The sequence below is a fragment of the Odocoileus virginianus genome, chromosome 4 (assembly GCF_023699985.2).
Source record: "Odocoileus virginianus isolate 20LAN1187 ecotype Illinois chromosome 4, Ovbor_1.2, whole genome shotgun sequence".
Taxonomy (NCBI): Eukaryota; Metazoa; Chordata; class Mammalia; order Artiodactyla; family Cervidae; genus Odocoileus; species Odocoileus virginianus.
This window is the reverse complement of record NC_069677.1, coordinates 23,962,941-23,976,607: the sequence shown is the minus strand read 5'-3', so window position 1 is coordinate 23,976,607 and position 13,667 is coordinate 23,962,941. Positions and strand designations below refer to the sequence as shown.

General features: G+C 41.0%; 1 protein-coding gene across 1 annotated transcript in view; it reads right to left on the bottom strand.

The window, feature by feature from the left end:
* Positions 1–12,660, bottom strand: part of C4H3orf70 (chromosome 4 C3orf70 homolog) — a 118,309-nt gene extending 105,649 nt beyond the window's left edge. The window contains exon 1 of the mRNA XM_020870671.2: positions 12,205–12,660. Coding sequence (XP_020726330.1) covers positions 12,205–12,400 — 196 coding nt within the window. The 5' untranslated portion in view covers positions 12,401–12,660. The remainder of the gene's footprint in view (positions 1–12,204) is intronic.
* Positions 12,661–13,667: the final 1,007 nt, after the last annotated feature.

The window sequence follows — 13,667 nt, the reverse complement described above, 5'->3', positions numbered from 1 at the left end:
ATATACAAATGGTGAATAAGCACACCAATGTTAACCATCAGGTAAATGCAAATTAAAATCAAAATGAGTGATCAGTACACATCTATCAGATCACTAAAATAAAAATAGCAGACCATCAAACACTGACAGGAAATGTGGTTAAGAAACTGGATCACTCATACATTGCTGGCAGGAATATAAAGTGGTACGGTAACCATGGAAAACAATTTAGCAGTTTCTTAAAAAACTAAATGTCCAACCTCCACATAACCAAGCATTTGTGCTTCTGGGCATTTATTCCAGAAAAATGAAGGCTTTTGTTCACACAGTAAACCATACACAAAGGTTCACAGCAGGCTTATTTATAATAACTAAAAACTAGAAACAACCCAGGTGTCCTTCAGTGGGTGAACGGGTAAACAAAGTGTGGTACGTGTACAGCATGGAACGCTACTTAGCCATAAAAAGGAACGAGCTATTGATACACCCAACAAACAGAATGAATCGCCAAGAGTTATTACGCTAAGTGAAAAAAGTCAATCCCCAAAGGTTACATATGATCTGTTTATATAACATCCTGGAAATGACAAAATTAAAAAATAGAGAACAGATTAGTAATTGGCAGGGATTAATTAGTGGCTGGTGCAGAAGGGAATGTGAGTATGGCTATAAAGAGGTAACATGAGGTATCCTTGCAATGCTGGAACTGTTCCTGAACCTATCTGTATCAATGTCAATTTCCTGGTTGTGATATCATACTACAGTTCTGTGAAATGCTACCACTGGGAAACTGGATACAGAATATGTGAAACCTCTGTATTACTTCTCACAACTGTATGTGAACCTACAAATTATCTCAAAATTAAAAGTTTAATTTAAAAAAAGATGAAAAAAGTATACCTGAAATTGATCCAAATCAGAAATAAATGAACCCAACTGACAACATGACCACACAGAAGAAAATTAACTCAAGAAACTTTTGAGCAGAGTGTTCTGACTACATACATCCTTCCCAGGATACATTCTATCTTGAACTTAAAGTCATCAATCTGTTGTTGGTAGTGAAACCAAAATAATAATTCCTAAACTATTTTATGGGTAGCTGAAAATAGAAGAAATGAGTAAATATTATGATATAATGGAAACCAGGGTTTTCACCCACAGAGAAGGCAGGCACAGCTATGGAATGGGGAAAGATGAAAGAGACACACACTTTCCCAGTCTGTCCACTGAAAGTAACATGCAGCAGCATCCCAGCAGAAATAAGCACATTAAAAACCCAGATAACAGTTTCCATACCATTCTTCACTGAAAGGAACATAGGTTTCTTGGAAAATTGACTCATTTCTGGCCTGGAGTGAGGAAATTACTAGGTAAGTCTGGCATATCTTGTTTCAGAAAGCAGTAAAGTAAAATGATAGTGACATGTCAAAAGGTCACAAAGCCAGCTTGAAGCAGCTCTCATTGCCCAAATGTAGGACAATTTGAGCATCAAAAAAATACAAGGCTTGATTATAGCATATTAAAAAGAATCAAGTTGTCTATCATATTACCTAAAAAAGAAGCGATATAAAGAAAAGAAACCTCTTCAAATGCCATCAAATGTTAGGAATGACAGAATTAGAATATCACTATCAACACACATTCACACAGACTCTCCAGTCAATACTAAAATCAAAGGGTTAAAGTTTATTGGGGAACAGGATATTCACTCAGTGTCAAAGTATCACTCCACAGTTACTTATTCCTACTAAGTGATTAAAATAACTACCAAAAAAAGTAACAAAGGAGAAACAATATGTCTATACTGACAGATACACCACCCTTATGGCAGAAAGTGAAGAAGAACTAAAGAACCTCTTGATGAAAGTGAAAGAGGAGAGTGAAAAAGTTGGCTTAAAGCTCAACATTCAGAAAACTAAGATCATGGCATCTGGTCCCATCACTTCATGGCAAATAGATAGGGAAACAGTGGAAACAGTGGCTGACTTTATTTTGGGGGGCTCCAAAATCATTGCAGATGGTGACTGCAGCAATGAAATTAAAAGACACTTACTCCTGGGAAGGAAAGTTATGACCAACCTAGACAGCATATTAAAAAGCAAAGACATTACTTTACCAACAAAGGTCCATCTAGTCAAGGCTATGGTTTTTCCAGTGGTCATATATGGATGTGAGAGTTGAACTATAAAGAAAGCTGAGAGCAGAATAATCAATGCTTTTGAACTGTGGTGTTGGAGAAGACTCTTGAGAGTCTGCAAGGAGATCAAACCAGTCCATCCTAAAGGAGATCAGTCCTGAGTGTTCACTGGAAGGACTGATGTTGAAGCTGAAACTCCAATACTTAGGCCACCTGATGCGAAGAGCTGACTCATTGGAAAAGACCCTGATGCTGGGAAAGATTGAGGGCAGGAGGAGAAGGGGACAGAGGATGAGATGGTTGGATGGCATCACCGACTCAATGGACATGGGTTTGGATGGACTCCGGGAGTTGGTGATGGACAGGGAGGCCCAGCGTGATGCGGTTCATGGGGTCGCAAAGAGTCAGACACAATTGAGCAACTGAACTGAACTGAACCCTACACAAGTAGAACACCATGACTTGTGTCTCCTCCTATAATGCTATACAAGGGATACAACAGCACCAATTTAATAACTAGGCAAAAATGTTTAACCTAAATCTAATAAGGCAGATTTAAAACATGGGATATACTACAGACAGTTAATCTGGACTCTTCAAAAACTTCAATACCAGCCAAAAAAGTATGATTATTTTAGAATGTTTAAATGGGAGACTGAAGTGATACAATAATGAAATGTGATACATGAATGTTTTTATTCCACTAATTTTATTTATTTCACTTGTTAAACCATTTTACTGAGGTATGACTGACACAGAAAAAGCTGTACAGATTTAATACATAAAATTTGATGAGTGCAGAGGTAAGTATACACTTGTGAAACAGTCACCACAATCTATGCCATTAAACTATCCATGTGATATATATGAATCCTGATTGGTTCTTGAATTGAAAAGTCAGCTATAAAATTAATTTTTTGACAATTAAGGAAAATGTTAGATGGTGCTGCTGAATTCGTGTTACTCTTAAGTGTGATTAGTACTGTGGTTTCATAGGAAGATAAGAGGTATGCTGAACTATTTAGATGAAATGTCATGTCAGCAACTTTTAAATGGCTTAAGAAAAAAAGCACATGTATGTGCATGTGTGTGTGCAGACAGAAAGAAAAAACAAATTGAGTCTAACAGAGACAAAACACCACAATTATTACACAAAATACCAAGTTATTACAAAACTCTTGGTGTTTTCATTTCACTAAAGATCTGTTTAAATGAGATACAGGGGAAGAAATAACATTCTATATCACACCAAGACTCTAGTTTTAAATTGGGCAAAAAAGCACTAGGGAGGTTAAAAAATTTGTCCTGAACGGACTTTTTCAGGGCATTGCACAGACACAGCTGGAGAGATTTACTGTAGCTGCTGACCACTTCAGACATTGCACGGTTTTGGTAGTGTGCTTGGAGAAGGAAATGGCAGCCCACTCCAGTATTCTTGCCTGGAAAATCCCATGGACCGCAGAGCCTGGTAGGCTATCGTCCATGGGGTCGCAAAGAGTCAGACATGACTGAGCGACTTCACTTTCACTTTACAGAATACTGCTAAATATTAGAATATTGAAGAACAAACCAACAATAAGAACAAAAGAAACACAAAATGAAAATTCTGTGAATTTTAGTAAAGTAACTTGCAAAAACAATTAAATCTACTTTGTCCATCATTCTAGCAGCCAAGACTCTTCCTAAAAAGCATAGTTTTATACACTTTGCAACCACTCCAAAAACCTTCATGTTGCATGTAACTAGCACTTTGCCATTTTTCTACACAAAATCAATATTCCAAATGATAGCTAAGTATTGTTACAGGATAACAATCATTAAAGTTAGTATGTGCAGCTTCACTTCAACAACTTTATAATATTCTGATCATTTGAAACGTATTAACCCATGTTTGATATGATACTTCTGTATTAACTGGTGTATCTAATTAACCAGAACTATCCATTGCTGAACAATGGTGGAAAAGAGGATAGAGCAGGGGAGTGGAAAAGCACAACATAAAATTCCAAGATAAAAAGTAGATAATTATCACAAAGTAGCTATTATGAAATAGACCTTTCTACAATGAGGACAACTGAAAAACTTGATTTTTAAATGTCATCCTATCCAAAATGTATGTTTTTACCATCCACGTTGTGTTGAAGTGTGTAACTGAACAAATGAATATGGTTACAAAGTGAATTCCAGATTAACCAGGACATTTGTGCAAGAAGAAGCAGTTGGAGTTTGGGTTTTTGACATATCACCACTATGATAATGTAACTATGTTATTATCCCTGTATTAAAAATGATGAAACTGAAAGAGGGAAGTTAAGTAACTTCCCCCAAACCATGTAACTCATCAGTGGGCAGAGCCAGGATTCAAACACAAAGTCCAACTCCAGAGCCTGTCCCTGGGATGACTATACTATCTAGTATTTCCATCGCTTGTTTTCAGGAGGGGCTGATGCTGAACACCTCCACTAAGTACTCTGTTTATGTCATTTAATCTTCACAACAACCCTGTGAAGGAGGATTTTTATTCTTATTTTTCAGAAGAGAACACTGAAGCTGAGAAAGGTTGAGTAACCTATCCAAAGTTATCCTGCCAATGAATGGAAAAACCAGGATTGAACTCAAGCGTGTCTGACTCCACAGCCCTCACTCTTTCTACAACCACACCCTGTCCTCACATTTTATATATCAAACACTTTATTTTTCGAGAAAGCATATCTTCTAGATAACTGTTAGTTTAAGTTAAATATATGTCCCCATGTTTATTTGGAATTAGTAACACCTAATTTCTCTGAAGATATTCTTTCTTGTGAATTGATGAGGTTCCACAACATGAGAGGACAAACTTAAACTGAGAGTGTCATCAGGCAGGGAATTATCATAAACAGGTCCTCAAAAGCTATCTGGTTCAAATGTTTTAAAGTTCAACAGGCTTGGAAACCAGTAATAATTAACAGTACACATGCAAAGCTCACCGAAAAAGGTTTGCACTAGTTAGGGATCATCTGAAGATATGACATGACTGAAACTTCATATTATACAAATACATCATTAAATATCTTTTCTTTAACTTTTCATTTCATATTGGAGTATAACCAATTAACAATGTTGTGACAGTTTCAGGTGAAGCAAAGGACTCAGCCATACATATGCACGTATCCATTCTCCCCCAAACTCCCTTCCCATCCAGGCTGCCACATAATATTCAGCAGAGTTCCCTGTGCTATACAGTAGGCCCCTCCCTGTTGGTTATCTATTTAAAATATAGCAGTGTGCACATGTAGATCCCAAACCCCATTAAATGCTTTCTAAAAGCATAGTTGTACGGTTTGCAAACACTCCAAAAAGTTCATATTGCATGTAACTGCCCTTCTCTTAAAACAAGAAACCATTCTTATTTTTACTTATTTACTTAAATCCTCCCTGTTCCAAAGAAAATTTTAAATAGCTGAAATCCTCCTCACTATACCCTGAGCAGAACCAAGAAACCCAGAGCCTGGTTACCAGCTAGTCTGTGAGATTCTAATACACTGACCACATGTGGCCAGGGCTACTTCGCGGAACCTCCAGCAAGTTTCCACCTAAAAAATGAGGATAATAACAATATCTACTTCACAAGGCTGTTGTGAAGTGTAAAGGAGCTAACACATGCAAAAAGTTACAATTGTGCCTGCATATAAACAACAAGTGTGCTATCTATTATCAAAACACCACTTAGATGGAAAAACACCTATTAGTTTTCTCTATCTCTGGATAAAAGATTTGAGGAGACTCAGAAACTGACTTCACCTCTGCACCGGCTAACACCTGTGTCCTCTTCCTTTAACTACCAGACATGGAAAGAGGCCTCATTAGAAGAAAAAAGCTTCAGCTGGGTCCTCCATCTAATCAAACTACCACTCCCTTTTTTGCCAGTTTTCACTGTCAGACATCACAAATATATTTTCTGTAGCTTCTTTTACTGATATGCCTGAGCTGTCCCTTGGGAAAACCAGCTGGCATTACCCCGGGGAAGTCAGAACTTGATTTGGGGGATTGAGTAGAAGCAGGAAAATAGAACAAATAGAGCAATGCAAAAAACACAATGCTAATATACTAACTAGTGGAGAGAACTATACTTGCCCCAAGGTCCTCAGAGTTAAATCCTCTCGTCAGCTTTCTTTCCCTATAGGACATATAAAAATAGGAAGTCAAATTATAACCAAACATTTGCTGAGATAGTCCAGTCACAGGACCAGACATTTAAACTTCTAGGCAGTGCCACCTTCTCTGAACAGTGCTGGGAAAAAAACACTTTCAAATTCTGCCTCTCCTACTCCCATTTTTCTGTAATTCTATGCTGCCCATCCACCTTCTGCTTTAACAGTCTTTCTTTAGATATGTTAATATCATCTATTAGACTACATCAAGTCCCACTCTTCCAGCTTTCAACCTGAAAGAGACATCTTTTAAGATGTCTTCTGCAGAAAACTGAGCTCACCTATTGTGTGATTTTATTAAGCCAATAACGCTGAGTTCTGCTGGTGGTACAGACATCGCATCACATACATGACCCCACTTCTACCTATCCATCTCCCCTCGCCCCCAACATCCTCTCATCACTTTCTCTGATAGTTCTTAACTTGGATTTCACTCCCTACCATATTCAGGGATCTCTTTACAGTTTCCATGCTTCTCTACTTCACTATGGCAATTGATACAATTTGCCACCTATTTCTTAAAACTTTCCCCATCATTGGTTTTAACAAAGCAAAAAAACTGTTTTTTAAAAAGCAAAAACGGATTTTGCTCATTAACTTTAAATTGCTGTAGAGTACCTATCGTGGTTAAGAGTCCAGGTCCAAAAATCAGACAGACCAGACTTCAAATCCAGCTTCTACTCCTTACTAGCTACATGCCCAAGAGAAAGTTATTTGACTTCTTTAAGCCTTTCTCCTTCACTATAGAATGGACGTAATAACATAATTGGTTATTGAGTGCTTAGCATAATCAGCTTACTCTGGCACAAAGTAATCACTCAATAAATATTAACTACTATCTTTGTGTCCTAATTCTCATATCCTGGCATTTTATTCTTCTCTTTCTACCTTGAAGAATACATGATCTCAAATAACTATGCTATAATTAAGTATATTCCTTAAGTTATTGTTGCAAAACTAAACTTTTCATCCTCTTCTTCAGTAACAAAACAAACAAAAAATCACTATTTCTAGTTTCACGAATATTTAAGAAATAACCTGCTGAAAACGGATTTCATCTTCACATTCTTTCTTAAAACACTCCTTTCTCTTGGCCTCTGTAATACCATGCTTTCCAGATTTTTCTTCTTTGGCCATCTCTTCTTTGACTCAATTGCCAGCTCATCCTCCTGTAACTAGCCTCTAAATGTTAGTGTTCCAAAGGGAAAGCCTAAAGGGTTTCTTCATTTCTCATACGGTAGCCTCTCCATTGGCAATCTCATGCTTCATCATGGCTACAAGGGCAATCTATAAAGAAGTGAATGACTTCCATATTATCTCCAGTGCAGACTTCTCCAAGTTCTATATCCTCTATACCCAAATGCCTACTGACATCACCATGCAATGACAAGGCAACAGAAACTCAACAGATACAAAATTGGATTCATGGTCTTCGTGGATTCATGATTCCATGATCATCCAAACCTAGTTCTTGTTCAGTATTTGGTTGTCAGTGAATGAACAGCATCACCATCCATCCAAGCTGCATAAGGCAAAATTCTAGAATCCTAGAAGCTATCCTTTATAACTATCCTCTTCCTCCCCCTCCAAATCTAATCTATTCCAATTTCCATTAAATATACATTGTTGCATGAATTTCAACCTATTTTTTCACTAATATGAAAATATTCTCCCATACTGATTTCATTTTCCCACTACTCATTTTTACCATTATAATGCCAAGGTCTCTAGCAACTGGAACTTCCCCACTGTCCAGCTCATCCCTCCCTAAAACCTCAACAATCAAATTTCTTATTTCTTCTAACAGTCAATCTACTCCAGTCACAAAAAAAGCTACTCTACAATATCTACATATGATTTATTGTTTACCATCCCTCTTCCCTAGCCAAGCCACGTCTTTTCCTCTCTCAAATCTCTTCTTGGAATCCTTCATTGTTAATTCAACCCAATACCACTCCTTACTAAGAAAAAAAAATAAAGGTTCAGATCCAGGGCCATAGTTTATTCAGCCCAATAATCTACCTCTGACAGAGACATTAATAGAACATATCTAGTTTTCATCACAGAAAACTATAGTTTTCTATAGTTTATAGTCCTCAAAATCGATTACCCAAATATAACAATTATTTCCTTTACACCAAGCACTGCATCTGTCAACATATACACAGTATGTGTCTTTCATGAACAGGTATGTACCCGTAGCCTTTTCTACTTCATAAGGTTATAAATTTCACAAACTCAACATCAACCATATAAAACTGAATTTCCTTTATTTGTTCTGAATTTCCTCTCTCAATCATCTCAAGGTAGTCCTCCTGGTTTAATATTTACCAATTTGGTGAACAAGTTGATCATTTTTCAGCCATATCATTTGTGATTTTAAAGGAATGCAAAAATAAATATAGGATGAATCACACCCTTACACTCCGCTTATGGGACATGATCCAGCTATATTCGTAGCTGTGTTCCTAGTTTCCCTAGTAATGTCTCATAAAGAGAAGGTGCTCAATGCATGTTCACCAAAATTAAAAGAATTCTATTTAGGACTGATGTTGTGTTCATGAAGTCCAAAAGAAGTAGAACTTCTCAAATGTGTTAATTCTGCTTCTCTTCAAGAAAAATAATATTTGGGCTTAAAAAAGTTAGAAAGAATTGATGTCTCATACAGGTGAGGAGACTGAACAGGGCAGCTGGCTGCTCTGAATGAACTGAAGCTATTCTGGGATGTGATCACCAAACCACCAGCAGCAGAGGAAGCATATGGAATCCCAGAAGCCTGCCAAAGACTGAAAAGAGCAAATAAATGCAGGCTTGATTTTAAAAACAAATAGAACTGCTAATGTTCCAGTATACTCAATGTCAGTCCTTTCTAAATTCAGATTATTTTAAAAGTAGCTACCAATCACTTAGAAAAGAAAATGTTAAGCATTTGTGGAATCAAGCTGCATTACACTCAAATAATTTCCTTTATTGTTTTTTAGAAGAGTATGTTTATGTATATCAAAAAGACATAAAAGTAGTATGTTGGGAGAATTTCAACAAAGTATCTGATCAGGTTCTCACTAAACCAATATAGATAAGATAAACAGAAGGTGGATAAAGGTATAATAAGGTGTGTGTGTGTGTGTGTGTGTGTGTGCGCGCGCGCTCAATCGCTCAGCCACGTCCAACTCTTTGTGACCCCACAGGGACTATAGCCCACCAGACTCCTCTGTCCATGGAATTTTCCAGGCAAGAACACTGGAGTGGGTTGCCATTTCCTACACCAAATGATCTTCCTGACCACCCAGGGATTGAACTCGCATTTCTTGGTCTCCTGCATTGGCAGGCGGATTATAGCTGAACCCCCTGGGAAGCCCAATTAGGTAGTGAGGTAATTGTTAAAACGATCATAACAACGGAGTGCTCATTAATGAACTATTATGAACCTGAAAGCCAGTTCAGGACTTTCATCTGTGGTCTTCTCCTGTTTAACAATTTTATCAATAAGGAAAGAGGAAAATATATGGAAAGGATCTATTTAAGTGATCTGTGAGTAGCCATATCCAAATATATAAGTATAATTGTGAGACAGGGAAGCGCTCTAACTTGCCACAAATGTAAAACACACACACAAACAAAAAAGAGGCTTAATGGCTTAGTTCAGAGCAAGCTTAGTTCAATCTGACAACAACAAGCTCAATATGATGTGGAAGAAAGAAAAGCTAATGTGATGCTAGCTGCAGTAGTAGTATTTCAAACACAGGCGATATCAGTCCTGCTTAATTTTGGACAGATCATACCACAACTGGGATACGGTGTACCCTTCTAGAAGTAACTATCTTCATAGGATCATAACCATATTGGCATATGTTCAGAATACAAAAACCAGGATGCTCAGAGGCCTGAACACCATTAAGGGAAAGGCAGAAAAGAATGGTGGTGGTTCAGTCACTCAGACATGTCTGATTCTTGCTGCCCCATGGACTGCAGCCCACCAGGCTCCTCTGTCCATGCGATTTCTCAGGCAAGAATACGAGAGTGGGCAGCCATTTCCTTCTCCAGGGGGTCTTCCTGACCCAGGGATCAGACTCCGGGATCGAATCCATGTCTACTGCACTGTCAGGAGGATTCTTTACCACTGAGCCACCTGGGAAGCCCATAGAAAGGAATGGAGATTTATAAATAGGACAAGACAATGCTTGAGAGGAAAACAATGGCGACCTTCATTCAGTCATTCAACAAATGTGAATTACAAACCTATTTCAGGCCAGATGCTGTGACTAGAGACAGGGTAAAAAAGTCTACATCATGTGTATATCTGAAGAGTTGAAACAGACAGGATCTAAAAAAGGTTAAGATTGTTATATATAATTTCATAAGGTAGAAATAGGAAGTGTAGGAAGAAATTCCAATGTAACTGATTTTAGCTCCATATAAGGAAGAGCATTTTTAAGAGTCAAAGCTGTCTAATGAAGGAAGAGGCTGCCTGAGAAGATGGCAAGGTTCCCATCAGTAATGGTGTACTCAGAGGGGAGACTGCCGAACAGGCACTTCCAGACAGGCACTGAACTGGACCATCTTTAATGTTCCTCACAATTCACACTATGACTCTTTCTATACTTCCACAGGAAATGGAATCACCAGAGTCACCCTACTTGTGTATTCTAGCATCACAGGTTTCCCACAGTTGTTACTTTCAACTCTTCACCCTATCCCCCACTGAAGCAATGCCATACAATTAGGAATGGAGCTGAGAGCAACAGGAATGATGAGATATAGGACGAAACAGACCTAACAGTACACAGAATGCAAAAAATCAATACTGTTCAAAGTGTCTTGCATTTGTAAAGGAAATGTAAGAATTCTCTACCCCTGAAGTCATAAATTTAAAATATTTTATTATGTTCAATTAATATAAACCAGGATCTGTTACGTACTGCATCTCTTGTTGGGAGCCATTTTTTCTAACCGAAGAAGAAAAAATAATTTTAAGATCACTTTGAGACTCTGTATCCTAAATGAGCACTCCAAACACTCTATTATAAGGTTATGTGGAAACTAAGTTTAGAATGCATTTCTAAAAAGAAATAATTCATCAGATATAGCAGGCCAAATACCATAAACTAATCAAATTGTGAAATTCTGATTAAATGGCCACTTAAATCTATTTTAAAAATTGCAGGCAGGATAGACATAAGAGAAAAGGTCTAGAGCATTTAGTTCTACGAATTACTTTAAGATCACTGAAGCTTACTTTCGTTCATTTTATTCTTGTAATTTTAGAACAGTCTCTATAATTTACTGGCTTTATATGCTGGAACTGGGTATTCAAGGAGTTCACCCTTCCAAACTGTTAATATTAACTTCTTGGAAGCAGTCCCTCACTCTTCAGCGCTTTTTCAATCTGGATACAAGAAATGGGCTACGATTCCAAATCCAAGGGTTCTCTTTCTTTTAAACAGCAGCCCGTTAAGACAAAAGTGAAAAAAGAAAGGGGTGCCACCTTTTAACCAGCAGCCCTGAAAAAAAGACTTCCCCTCCGGTTGTCGTCAACTCTGACGGCTGTCTACCCTTTCTCCACACGCGCCTGGTCTTTTCGGTTTAAAAAGAAAACAGGGGGAAAAAATACACCCCAGTTTTCCTGGGACGGGGAGACCCCTTTTGTAGAAGTGGCTAAAAAGGTAGGTTCCCCACAGATTTCATCTTGTTGCCAAGGCAGCGCCGACCCGACTCGTCCGGCGCGAGGACCGTTCCCGCCGCCCGGACCCCACGGCGGCCCCGGCCTGCGGCAGGGCAGCCCCGGCCCAGCCAGGCGCCCCCCAGGCCGCACAGTCCCTGCTACGACCCCGGACGGCCCCGCGGGAGCCCTGGGGACCGCGGAGAAAGGCGAGGAGACGTGGCTCGACTTACAGTGACACCATCCGAGGTGACAGCACCAGTGCAGCTTGAAGCACTTGCCGTGGCTGTGCGTGGCACAGATGGAGAGCCCGTCGCACGGCTGGAAGTCGGGTCTGCGGGCGGCGCAACTCCGCGCGAGGGCCTGAGCCTCGTCCACTTTCTCGCTCTTCCAACCGCGCTCGGGCGCCGGCGCCGCGGCCGCACTCATTTCCTCTCCCTCCGCGGAGCCGAGACCCGGAGCTCGGTCGGAGCGGTGTCTGGGCGGGCAGGAAGCCGAGGCGGGCACAGCGCGGGCCGGGACTCAGGCCAGCGCTTGGAGGTGGCGGTAGCAGAGCTGGCGGCGGCAGCGCAGCGAGCGGTCCCTTAGGCTCGCAGAGGAGCCGCCCCGGGCGCTGCGACCGGGGGCTGGGCCTGCCGCCTCCTTCCCTCCCTCCGCCGCGGCGCGCACCGCGCCCCACGTGCACACGCACGCGCACACACGCGCGTTGGCTTCGGCAGATGCCACGAGTCCCTCCGCCAGCCCCGCCTTCTCACACACGGCTGCTCACACACGCTCGGCGGCCTCGCGGCCGCCGAACACTCAGTTACTCAGCCCCCGTAGGCTGGCCCCCACGGACGGAGGGCCGTTAGGAACACAGCCGCCTCGGAGTCTCGGTGTTCACACGCACACCAGCTTCCACGCAAGCTTCCCACACACACACTCCCGCTGAAACACGTCCACACTCCGCGGAGGGGTGTGCAAGCTGAGGACCCGCCCGCCCGGACGCCCAGTGCGCTAGACCCTGCGCTGGTGGGAGCGGGGTTTTCACACACGCACATCCTTGCCCCACGCGCGGCCCCCTTTGCCCTCGTACACACACACACACACACACACACACACACATCCCCGGAGTGTTGAGGCACATTGGCCCCTGGCGGCATGCACACGTGCACACAGGACACACGTGCGCTCCCCCGGGGCTGTCTCCCGCTCCCAGCGCGGCCCCTGGGGCACACATCCTGGGCCAAGGCTCCCAGCCTGCGAAGCATGACCTGTGTTAACCGCTACCCGCCCCTTCTCAGCCCGAGGCTGCAGCCCCACGTTGCTAAGCGGGAAAGTAATCAAGCTGGGTGTCATGGGGTTGTGTATGTAACAGAGATGTATCTGTGATGCATGGGATTGGTATGTGGAATGTGTTACGTATTTGGTGTGTATATTTGTTATGTGAATTAGATGCAGTATGTATGTGTAATTGGATGTGCTGTTAAGTGTGTACGTGTGTGTGTGTGGTATGCATGATGCCTGTGACTGTAATGTGGACTGTGAATGTGTGTATATGCACATATGTGGCATGGATGCATATGACCATTGTGGAGAGTGACTGGTGTGTTTTTGTGTGATAGGGTATATGTTCTGTAGGTGGTATTCAGTAGATGAGTTTCTGTGCAACCATGTGTATGTGGGGTGTGGTGGGCACAGTTGTTATACAGCGTGT